Below are 12,116 nucleotides of genomic sequence, written 5' to 3' on the forward strand. Positions count from 1 at the left end.
ATCCTCATAACAACCCTTTTAGGTAGGTTAGGCTAAGAAAGTGACTGGCCCAAGTGTAGTCTTATATATGCTTGCCTAGGAGCACACCCTTTGGAACACAATAGCACTTAGGTCTGAGTAAACATGCATAGGTGTGTACTGTTAGTGAGCTGAGTGGGGATTTGAACCCAGACCTTCCTGTTCTTAGTCTTGCAATTGCACTTGGGAACATTCCTTTTTGACATGTCAATCAAGATGCCAATGTAAGCCCAATGCTTTGGCTGAGGGTCCATACATTCTTGAGCTATACACATGAGTGATCCACACAGCTAGCACTTCCGTATCCCCTCACATCTCCTCAATGACTTCCATCACAATCCAGCATGGGAGATCCTCATGTGGAAGAACTGAATCTTTGTACATGGAGGTGATGTAGCTGCAGATGTGCATTTGAATGCACATGCACATCTGCACCACAGCACATATTTCAGCCTTACCCAACCTGGTGCCTTCCAGATGGCCATGCCAGCTGGGGATGATGGGAGTTGTATCCAGCACATCTGTAGAGCACCAGGTTGGGAAAGGATGGCTTATTCAATTTACCCATTGAATTGAATACATGCACCTCCATGGCTACATCAGCGTGCTTCTCCTTCTCCCCCCTCTGCCCCCATTGAACTGAATGAATGGGTGTCCAGCACAGATGGGAATGTGTATCTTTCATCTGAGGTTACTAGCTATTGCACATGGCTCAAACAGAATTGGAGTCATCCTAGTTTGCACATAAGTACTGGTAACCCATGGTATGGGTGGTTGAATTCCGATGCATGAATGTGGTTGTGATAACAAATCATGGGTTCTTACATATGAACAACCCAGAAAGAGAACCCCTGGTTGTTGTAGATTTGTGACCTCTGGGTTGTTTTAACCATGGATTATCATTCGGTAAAGCCATTTGGTTTGTTTATGGGCTGTTTTAACAAGCTACAGAGATGGCAATCAAGAGCAGTCACATAAACCAGAAGCTCTGCATGTAGGGTTTTCAAAGGAATCAGTTCCAGGATGAAGTTTGTTGAACTTTAGTCAGCTTGGTCCCCTGGACTTCAGCTCACTTTCCTGTGAGCTGACATGACTCAATCTGCATTGATTTGGGCAAACTTGTATATTTCAAGGTTTTTTTGTTTTTTATGTAAAGAAATTTGCACAAATTTCAGGCATAATTTGTGCAAATTACGCAACGTGTTGCTGAAATTTGCATAATTTGTGCAAATTTCAGCTGTAATTTGTGCAAATTGCACCTGCAATAAGTACAATTTACTTTTTACTCCCCAACCCAAAATGCGTGAAAAGGTTCCTGGATTTCAGGAACAATAACTCAGCTTAGCTCATAAATGCAAGCTGAGTAGTGGGTGCCACTGGAACCTGTCAGGCGCAAAACAGAATGGATTTCCAGGTGACAAACATCTATATCATACAAGGTCTTTGGGATACTGGGGAAGGCACAAGCAAAGGAAAAAGGAAATAAACAATCCAGGGATTGAAAAAACAAACCATAGATTGTTCAGTCATCTTCAAGACAAACCGTAGGTAGAGCAATAAACCATGGGTTAAATATATCATGGGTTAGCATTATGTGTGAAGTGTTTTTCTATGGCGCTGAATTCTCACATTCAGCTGTAAGTATTTCATAGTGATCCATTTGTATATATGAATTTGCAGTCTGGGTCTTCCTAATGAGAAAATGTATGAGAGCATTTTCAGAAAAAAATAGTACACAGAAATACAAAGACAATTCCAAGGTACTTGTGGAGCCTCCACTCCCATAAAACCATCCTGCGTTCCTTACAAGGTATTGTTCCTAAATTTGTCCACCTTAAATTTGATGCTGGGTCCAAGTTATGATTTCCAGGGAACATGATCCTGAGTTATATAGCTCTGATACTTTAAACCCTCATTCTGATTTCCAGTTTAAAGTTGCAATAATATACACACTTACATGGGAGTAAGCCCCATTGGGTTAGGCTGGGCTTACTTCTGAGTAACATGAATAGGATTGTGTTGTAAATTTCATAATAGTCAATGTGTGGCCATTAAATGTTGCAGTCAAGTTTCATCTTTTGCTCAGATGGTTCTTACTTCTCCCATGCCAAATGTTCCAAAAGAGAAGGCCTCCCGTTCCTCCTCTCTCCCAACTCTATTTCTCAATAGCTGATACCACACAGGTTAATGAGAAAGGGTGGGAGGTGATCTACTTTGATGTGATCTCTTTTTTGTTCTAGGGGGACAGAAGTTCATTTTGTCTGAGGCTGTCAGCAACATACTCGCTGCAGGATGGGAAACACAAATACTAAACAGTGAGTTGGTTTATTTCTTTATTTTCTAAAGAAACATATACCAGTCTTAGATAATGATGGGTGAAAGAATCAGCAGAGTAACTAACTCTAACTTACTGTTGTGAATTTTTGATGTTACGGGATAATGAAACACTATAGAGGATAAAGAGGTATTAACATTTCTATGGAAGATTTTTCAGAAGCTGGGCACCCCATAGTCTTTGAAAGGGGGTATGCATGTGTGTCTATGACTGTAGAACTCTGGGTATTTCATACAGCAGCCTTATCCAATGCAGTGCCCTCCAGATTACAACTGTTGGATTACAAGTCCCATCATCCCCAGCCAGCATGGTCAGTGGGACTTGTAAACCAACAGCTCTGGAGGGCACCAGGTTGGAGAAGTCCCAAAAAACCCAGGGTTCGATCCAGAGTTAGTCATACTTAGCGTAGATGCTGAAATCAATGGACTTCTTTAATCCCATTGATTACAATGGGTCTACTCTGATTAATCATGTATACAATCCATGCGTAGGCAACCAATTACCCTTGTTTTTAAGCATTCCAGTGGCCATTTGGGGATTCAGTATATTCCTGTGGACATTTGGAAAGAGTTTTGAAAGTTTTAATAAATGTAACAGATAGTTTAATCAGTTAAAGGTGAGTAATTTGTTCAGGGCAGTGCTAGGAAGGGCAGATTGTAAATTATACAGACTGAATTTAAGAGCATGTTAGATAACTTCCTCATTCCCCAGGTTACTTTGTTTCTGGTGTGCAACTTAATAGAGAATGAAAAAGAAAACTTTAGAGATATTTTCAACCAACAGTGAGCAGCAGTTTTCTTTAACAATATTATAAATTATCACATATTTGCTTCTACATGTCAGAAGTAAGTATAACTGGTTTGGGCCATGAGAGCATTTATTTAAATATAATAGAAAAATCAGTTAAGAGGGAGATGAACAGTCCACTGAAATTATCCCATCGATTGATAGCCCTGCTGGTAACATGAATCGGCTGTGCATCTAGAAATTGCCTCACTATGGAAATTACCAATAAAATATCAGTAAATCTTTTTTCTATCAAGCAAGGATAAGCCACTAAGAATATGCAAAATTTCAAAATGTTAAGGGAAGTTTAGACATTTACTCTAGACACGGCCAAATGCTTGCAAGGGATGTTTGGGGCCAGTCAGTTCCAATGCTCACAACCCAGACCCTAGGCTACCTAAACAGCAGGCTATGGGAGAATCTCACTCCTGTGTCTTTCTTACCACCATCACATTAATATTTTCCACAAACCTTACATCCATCCATGCTGTTTACCTTGCTCAATACTTTGTAGCAGTATTGAAGTGCACTGACAACTGTTGGGGGCCATTGACACATACCATATACTGCTTTCGTACCACTATATCCTTCTTGGTGTGGCTCCTGCCTTTTATATACTTCTTTCATACCACTTTCATAGTGTAATATCCTGCTTGGTATAAATGACCCCCCCCTCTCTCTCTCTCACACACACACACACAGGCACTCTGCAAGAAAGGCTTACAGTGTGATCCTTAATTTGTTGCTTCAAGTCCAATTGTGTTCATCAGAGCCTACTTACATGTACCTGCTTAAGAGCAAAACTTTATGTCAACCTGGGATGGGGCAAGGTCATCTGTTAGCCTCAGGTTCGACCTTTGAATCCAAGTTCTAGTCAGGCATGCATAAACAGCAGACTCCAGGAGGTCAAAACTGCTGACTCATTTTCTTCAATCTGGCCTACATACACAGAAACCATCTTTGGCCCCACCCAGGAGGAAATAATTGAAACCCTCTTGGCTAAAAAAAAAAAATCCATACGGCGTAATACCTTTATTAGGCCAACTCAAAGATCACAAGAAATGTGCAAACTTTCAAGATCTCCAGATCCCTTCCCCAGGCAAGAGGTTACAAATAGAGGTTGGTGGAGCAGTTGAGGAGACTGGCTGGATTTTTTCTCAGGATGTCTCACTGGTCAGAATCTTAATGTGATATGGAGGAGGAAGATTTGCAGACCTTCAAACTTGTCTGCGCCAGTTGGTGTGATGGTTTTATCTTTCAATGCCCGTAAGACCACTGGGGAAAGAAAAGGAGCAGACATTTGTTAATCCTCCCTTTTTAAAAATATAAAGTCCAGGCATTAACTCTATCCTGGACAAACCAGAGAGATTGTTTGGTCAGTGGAAAACAACATTGGAGGTCAACTAGGCAGTCTTTCTATTAACAATGCTGGAGACTAATTTAGATGCTGTGCTAGGTAAAAGAGAGAGTCCGTAGATGGTAAATTGGGTAGTTTCACTAGTAATTGGAGGTGATGAACCCTCTGAGACTAAAATCCCAACGTAAGGAGGTATAAAATCTTCTTCCTCCAGTGTAGAATTCTGCTGCTGTATTCAGTATTCTCCAAGTCATGCAAAATCAAAGGCAGCTGTGTTGGCCATAAGAGAAAATATATATATCCAAAATCCATATTAGTCCAACTCAAAGTTTACAGAAGATGTTACAAAAAGCAAGTTGGTAGTGATGGTTAACTGGAGTGGGGGGGGGGAGATGCCTGATTGTCTGTATGGTCAGAGTTCTTTTTCTATGACTCTTATCCCATTTGAGATACAAAACTTTCTGAATTGTTCAGCTACACCCAAAAATCGTCCAAAGCAAGGAGGACCGGGATCATTGACTGGGGGTGTGAATAGGAATGTCAGAGAAATCTTCAGTAAAATCAAATGAGTTCAGATTTCTATGACTCCAACCCATGGATTCCCCAGCAGACCTGCTTTTCTTGAGTTGCATCTACTCTGTTGCCATTCCTCTCTTTGTTTGCTTTTACCTTCAAAAATTTTGAGAATGTGGATAGGGAGACATTTTTCTCCCTCTCCCATAATACTAAAACCCAGGGTCATCCCATGAAGCTGATAGGTGGGAGATTCAGTACAGATAAAAGGAAGTACTTCTTCACACAAGACATAGTTAAACTATGGAACTCACTACCACAAGATGTAGTGATGGCCACCAATTTGGATGGCTTTAAAAGGGGATTGGATAAATTCCTGGAGGCGAAGGCTATCAATGGCTACTAGGCCTGATGCCTATGTGCTACCTCCAGTATCAGAGGCAGTAAGCCTGTATGAAACAGTTGCTAGGGAACATGGGTGGGAGGGTGCTTTTGTACCATATCCTGCTTGTGGTTTCCTGGTCGACAGCTGCTTTGCCACAATGTGATCGGAGTGCTGGACTAGATTAACCCTTGGTCTGATCGTGCATGGCTCTTCTTATGTGATTTTATGCAAACTCAGTTGTAGAAAAATGTGTTACATTAAAAAAAAAACAGTGCCTAAAAAAAAAGCTGGCCAACAATGTGCATTTGCCCTATAGGTGAAATTAAAATGCATATTTGGTGGGGGTGGCTTGTGCATTTTGTGGAGGATTTGTACATATTGGGGAGGATTTACACAATTGCGCAAATGCAAAGAAATCTGATTGCGCTGAAGTGTGGATGATGGAATGAAAAGTGCCTGACCATCCACGAAGCACAGACAGAGTGGATTTTATAAACTCTGTATATCCCAATGTGTGACACTGTAGTGGATGGCTACAGGTTCACCCTTTCCCGGTTCAGCAATATGCATTCTGTACATGCCTTGCAGGCCAACCTCACCAGAAGTCTCCATCAAGAAAACAGCAGGAGGCATGATCCAGAACCTACAAGAGGACATCACATGCTCCATCTGCCTGGAGGCTTTCGATGACCCCGTCTCCATCGAGTGTGGGCACAATTTTTGCAGGGGCTGCTTGTCTGCCCACTGGAGCGGATCCTCGCATTGCGGGTACCGCTGCCCTGAATGCCGCCATCCCTGCAGTCGTGAGAGGATGAAGCCGGACACTCGGCTGCGGAACTTGGTGGAAAAAATTGGGCAGATCCCTCTGCTGGAGGAGGTTGATGAAAAACTGGTGAGACCAAGGGTGGGGACGCCAAGGTGGCTTAGTGAATAAGTCATTACGCCATGCACAGTATTCAGTAGGCACTCGTGACATGCAGCAATCTCAACATCAGTTAATGTACTGCCTGGGAAAACATATTGGGTTGGATCCAGACCGAGTCATACTTAGAGCAGACCCATTGAAGTCGGAGGCTTACAGGTATCCTATGCAGAGTGAGAGGAGTGGCAGAGGTGATTTTTGCCTCTGTGCTCTTCCCACGCTGCATTTGGCTAGACAGGCTTTTTTTATCCAGCTGGCATGCATTGGAGTGGGAGGGAAGAAGGCTGGGGAGGCCTAAGGATACATTGGCCCCATTCAGAAGACACCTTAAATCATGGCATTAACCATGGTGGTTAAGCTAGAAAGCCGGGCCGTGTTCAGAAGACGCCGTAAACCATGGCTTTAACCATGGTGAATGAAGCCAAAAGCCTTATTCACCATGGTTAAAGCCGTGGTTTAAGGTGTCTTCTGAACACAGTCTGGCTTTCTGGCTTAACCACTATGGTTAAAGCAATGGTTTAAGGTGTCTTCTGAATTGGGCCCATTGTATCCCAGCTTCTCTAGTCTCCCCCTTCCCTGTTCATTGGCATTCCCCCCTTACCTTCTCTCTGAGGTTGTCTTTGTGATCTTGGAGTGGCATCTGGCACAGTTCTCTCTGCACCAGCTGAGAAGGAGAGAGGGAGGGAGTATGGATTCCTGGATCTGCAGTCAGAGTGCTGTCTCTGACCTTGGATTCAGGAATCCAAATTATCCTCATAGAATTGCTCCCTTAGTTATGGATCCATGACTACACCTCGTGTTGGTTGACGTATGTGTGCATATGATCATTTGATGATTCACTGGTGAATGTATGAACCACCTCCTTTGAATTGCATTTGGGGAGAGAGTGGTCTGAATGAGACACCTGACACAGTTGAAGTTCTACTACTGAATCTAAGCCTCTAAAGCCGTGGTTCTAAACCTTTTTTTGCTCCATTACCCCCTTTCACCATTGTTCAGAATATAATTCCCCCCTTCCCAAGATAGTCTAACTCAAAAGGTGCATTCCAAATAATATGCATATAATATTGAAAATCTTTTATTTTTTTCTATATTAGTCCCATTTAAAGGGGCAACGCAAAGCATGGCCCCTTTTACATTCTCAGCTTCCATGCTTTGCTTGTCCCTTTAAATGGGAAGCTTGAAACTTCTAGGATTGCGAGGAGGGAGGGAAAAGAGAGCAAAGTCCTGGCTTTTGCAGATGACATGACACTTTTCTGGGAAGTTTTTAATAACGTGTAGGAAGACATAATCTACAGGACATCATACTTTGCTGAATAGTGGTCCCAATTCCCCCCCCCGAACCCTAAAATTCCCCCCCTGGGGGAATTCCCCCCTTGTTGAGAACCCATGGTCTAAAAGCATATGAGGCAGCCAACTTGCTGAAGCTAAGCAGGTCTGGTCAGTGCTTGGAGGGGAGACCTCCTCAAAATTCCTTCTAACTACTGTGAGTTCCATGATGGAAGAGAGATGGAATGTAAGTGTAATAAATAATAAAATAACATAAGTAGATTTGGCCCTGTGACCCTCCTGGAAACTAGGTGTAAGGAGCTCTGAGATCTTTGGGGGAAGTCATAGTAAGGAGACTTGAAAGTTCAGTCTGTGGCATTCGGGATTCAATTGTTCATTGACACATGATGATGATGATGATGCACTACTTGCAGTGCAATTGTGTGGTGCTGACCCAGCTGAGTCCTGTTTCTTTTAGGAAATGACAACAACTCCATTACAGTTGGGGCAGCCCATGCAGCTGGTGGGTCTGGATGAATATGGGGAACTCTGCCTGAATGAAGAGGCTCTGAGCTGCTGCTTAGAGCAAGGACAGGTGAAGGACGCTCCCATCTGCCTAATCTCCATTCTTGGGGAGCAACGCCGTGGCAAATCGTTCATGCTGAATTTCCTTCTGCGGCGGTTCCAAAACCTGGTGAGCCTGACAATCAGTGTGTGTGTGTGTGCGTATTTTTCCTAGGGTGTGTCAGCAGCAACCAAGCCACAATGGATTTACTTTTGAAAATGGTCAGGCTTGGATGATAACTCTTCCCCAGATTATGTGGTCATTTGCCAGATTTTCTCCAGGAAACCAACCATGCAAAATGTGCATCGGATTTTATACAAGTTATGCCCATGGTTATTCAAGAGCATGAGGCACATGATAGGTGGCTGGATCAGAGATTGGCATCATCCAATCTGGCCCAATGCCACAAGCTTAATTTCCCTTTCTCTGTCTCGATTAGCTCTCTGCTTCCAGGTTTTTGTGGACTTGACCACATTGAGATTCAAAGTGTACTCCAGCTCCCTACCCACCCACCACTTTTGCACCGTCACCTCACAAGCCATCGCACATATTCAATCCTCAGGTAGAATAAGTCCTTACTTGAAGAGTTTAATTTTGTGATCAAAAACCCCTTGTCAATTTAACATCCCTGCTTCAGATCACAAGTGAAATTGAGAAATAATCAAGGTATGCGATGCAGTAGCGGAGAGGGGGAATATATGTTCTGTTAAAAAAGTGAAGATGGAAAAAATCCCTGGAATAGTGAAGACTTACCTAAGGAGGCATAGTGCTTCTTCCCCAGAACTAATCATGACACGTACCACTGAGCTGGAAATAGAAACCTCAAGTCAAGTCAACTTCTGAATCCTTTTCCCTTACAAAACCGCATTCCTTGCCCAAAGACCTCCACCATCTTGGAATTCAAAGTCCTTCTGGCTTTCAAACTGTTCGATAATCCTCAGCATTTCTTCCTTGTTGGCAGGCGGCTGAGGATGAATCATGGATGGGTCAGGAAGACGAGCCACTGACAGGATTTGAGTGGCGACCGGGACCTAATACCACCACGAAGGGGGTGTGGATATGGAGCCAGCCGTTTTGGGTCCCCAGTGAACATGGAATGGTAAGATTTTGGGGACATCATCCATCCAGGTGAATGGAATAAAGAACAAGAGGATTGGGGAAGTGGGAAGGTGGTAACTATACATGATGAGTGGTTAGGAAAGGAATAGAGGAAGTCAAATTCACACCCAAGTTCATCAGTCATTGCTGCAAATCCCAAATGGGGAGCCATGTTAGTCTACAACAGTAAAAACTGTGGCACCTTAAAGATGAACAGTTTCATTGGGACATAAGCTTTTTTAGTAATTCCTCATAGGCTAAGGTTACAGAGATGGGAAAAAGAGATGGGCTCCATTATAGGCCATTTTTCTGGATGCCCTTTATATTGTCTCTTGAACTTCATGGTAGGTGTTCTTGGCTCCCTCTTGGGCTGGCAACTGGGGGGCCCTCCAAATACTTAGTTCTCAGTGAGCATAGAGGGAAGCTTGAGACTTCCCTATCCCTGCATACTATGGTGTGTGTGAGAGAGAGAGGGGTATGAGTGTACAAATATGCAGGGGAAGTACATGTCCATATTTGTGTAGGGGCAAGTGTATGTGTGTGGATGACCTTTGGCCTCCTGTCCAACACTGGATGTAACCCTCTGTGCTGAAAAGGTTGTGTACCCCTGCCTTAAAGACCAGAATTGTTTGTATTATGGCAAAAGTGTAAGTCTGGGCAGTGTCTGTGAAAGCTTATGCCATAATAGATGTCTAAAACCTTCAGCCTTGATTGTATCCCTCATCACACAAAGGCACAAATTCCTAGAGGCCAGAAGTAGATACTTAGGGGCCTGTTCCTTAAGTCCATCTCTTTACTGTTATGGGATTATGACTTCGTGAGAGTCCATTGCTTTCTCTCTCTCTCTCTCTTTGCTCCTTCCTCTTCACTTCTAGGTAGCCATGTTCTTGATGGACACAGAGGGGTCTATGGATCTAGAGAGAAGCAAGGAAGTTGGTGTCAAACTCTCAGCTTTCTCCATGCTGCTCAGCTCCTATCAGGTGGGTTCTTCCCAGACTCCACCTCCTTTATAATTCATCCCCTCCTTTATAATGTATCAGTAAGCAGCATGTTAATTGACTCTTCCTATTATCTCCTAGATACTCAATTTGGCCACCACAATGAAGGACACAGATCTGGAATACCTGGAAGTAAGTGTGTTTGTAAAGGGTAGGAGGGAGGGTCTTGAGTTGTCCTGGGACGCATTAGTAGCTTGTGGCGGTATTAAAAAAAATCTATATGTGCTACTGAGATGCATGGGAATGAAGATCCAGAACTCCTGGATTCTCTCTGGTTTCCGGGGAGCAGAAGACTGCATTCATGAAATCATGGAACTGGAAGGGGCAACATGGAATTTTGTTTAACTCCCCCTGCACTAAAGAAGGGTTCTACTCCACAGAGCAACCCATGCAGTCCAGATCATTTGTAGTCTGCTGCAAGGAGAAGAGTTATAGTTCATTGAGAAAAAGAAGTGTGTGAAGACCAAATACCCATAGGAGACTCAAGCAAGCCAAGTCACACACTGGAGGGGAAAGCTATGAAGCCCTTTGGGCCCTCATCCATTTTGACCTGGGCCAGATCTATACTAAGCAGGAGATAACACTTTGAAAATGGTATATATAATGTGTCCTGGGCCCAAACAGTTGTCAAAACCATTATAAACTGTTATAAAGCAGTAGTGTAGATCCTTCCCTGAGCTTTTTTCTTGTGTTCAGGAAAAGAACCCGTCCCTCTGTGTGTGTGTGTGTGTGAGTGAACTCTGATCCCCTTCTCCAGGGGGGCACAACAAAGGCATCAGAGTGCATACCCTATACCAGGGGTGTGCAACATGTGAGCCTCTAGATGTTTTGGACTACAACTCTCATAATCCTTCCGCATTGGCTATGCTGCTAGGGCTTATGGGAGTTGTATGCCTAAACACAAGTTGCATTCCCCCTGCCCTGTGCTGAAAGCCAATGGATAGAATAGCCTTTTTCAACCTGACAACCTTCAGATGTGCTGATCTCCAGTCCCATCATCCCCAGCCAAAGGGGCATGAAGTCTGGGGGTGATGGGAGTTGTAGTCCAACACATTTGGGGTGGTGGTGCCAGGTTGGGGGCAAACTGGGATAGAGTATTGCAGGGGTCCCAAACCGGTCCGTGGCCTGTTAGGAACCAGGCCGCGCAGGTGAGCGGCTTTCACCCACCCACCCCCACCCTAGCATACCTGGGTGTGGGGTGCCATCTCACCTGCCCAGCTGAAGCGAAGCTAGGACACTGGGGTGGGGGTGGGCGGCTTTGGAGCAGCATGCCCGGCCAGAAGCTGCTCTGGGAGAGCGACTTCTGGGTGCGTCATTCCGAAGCCGCCTGCCCGCGCCAGCGTCCTGGCTTCGCTTCGGCTGGGCACCCACCCAGCTGAAGCAAAGCCATGCCCCCCCACTCCAGCATCTCTCAGAGCCACTGTGGGAGAGTGGCTTCCGGGTGCGGTGGCAGGGGTGGGGAAGCTGCCCCACTCCTCCCTCTCAGGGACCAGGCGGGCGCGACCCCGGCCGCCGCCTGCAGGCAGGAGCGGGCCTTGCGCATGGATGGGCTGGAGGCACACGGTGCCATCGGCACTCCGAATGCGGAGCAGGTTGCAGGTTGGGCTGATGCTTGGTGGGAGGAGGAGGGAGGGAGGGTGGCTGCGGCTGGCAAGGGAAGGGGAGGCCCACACCTTGGCACCTCCCTAACCCCCCTCCCCCCCCCCCCCGGTCCGTGGAAAAATTGTCTTCCATGAAACCGGTCCCTGGTGCCAAAAAGGTTGGGGACCACTGGAGTATTGGACTGGGAGTCCCAAGACCTGATTTCAAACTAGGGTTGTGAGGATTTTGTTAAACCCGTTCCATCTGTCTTTCGCAGATTGTTGGGCAA

At 44.8% G+C, this 12,116-nt stretch overlaps 1 protein-coding gene across 1 annotated transcript in view; it reads left to right on the forward strand.

The window, feature by feature from the left end:
- The window catches only part of RNF112 (ring finger protein 112), a 29,085-nt gene that overhangs the window by 6,888 nt on the left and 10,081 nt on the right, over positions 1 to 12,116 (forward strand). Inside the window, exons 2-7 of the mRNA XM_063137252.1 lie at positions 2,259 to 2,333; positions 5,983 to 6,286; positions 8,064 to 8,279; positions 9,112 to 9,249; positions 10,124 to 10,228; positions 10,328 to 10,378. Coding sequence (XP_062993322.1) covers positions 2,311 to 2,333; positions 5,983 to 6,286; positions 8,064 to 8,279; positions 9,112 to 9,249; positions 10,124 to 10,228; positions 10,328 to 10,378 — 837 coding nt within the window. The 5' untranslated portion in view covers positions 2,259 to 2,310. The remainder of the gene's footprint in view (positions 1 to 2,258; positions 2,334 to 5,982; positions 6,287 to 8,063; positions 8,280 to 9,111; positions 9,250 to 10,123; positions 10,229 to 10,327; positions 10,379 to 12,116) is intronic.

Source organism: Elgaria multicarinata, chromosome 11 (assembly GCF_023053635.1).
Source record: "Elgaria multicarinata webbii isolate HBS135686 ecotype San Diego chromosome 11, rElgMul1.1.pri, whole genome shotgun sequence".
Taxonomy (NCBI): domain Eukaryota; kingdom Metazoa; phylum Chordata; class Lepidosauria; order Squamata; family Anguidae; genus Elgaria; species Elgaria multicarinata.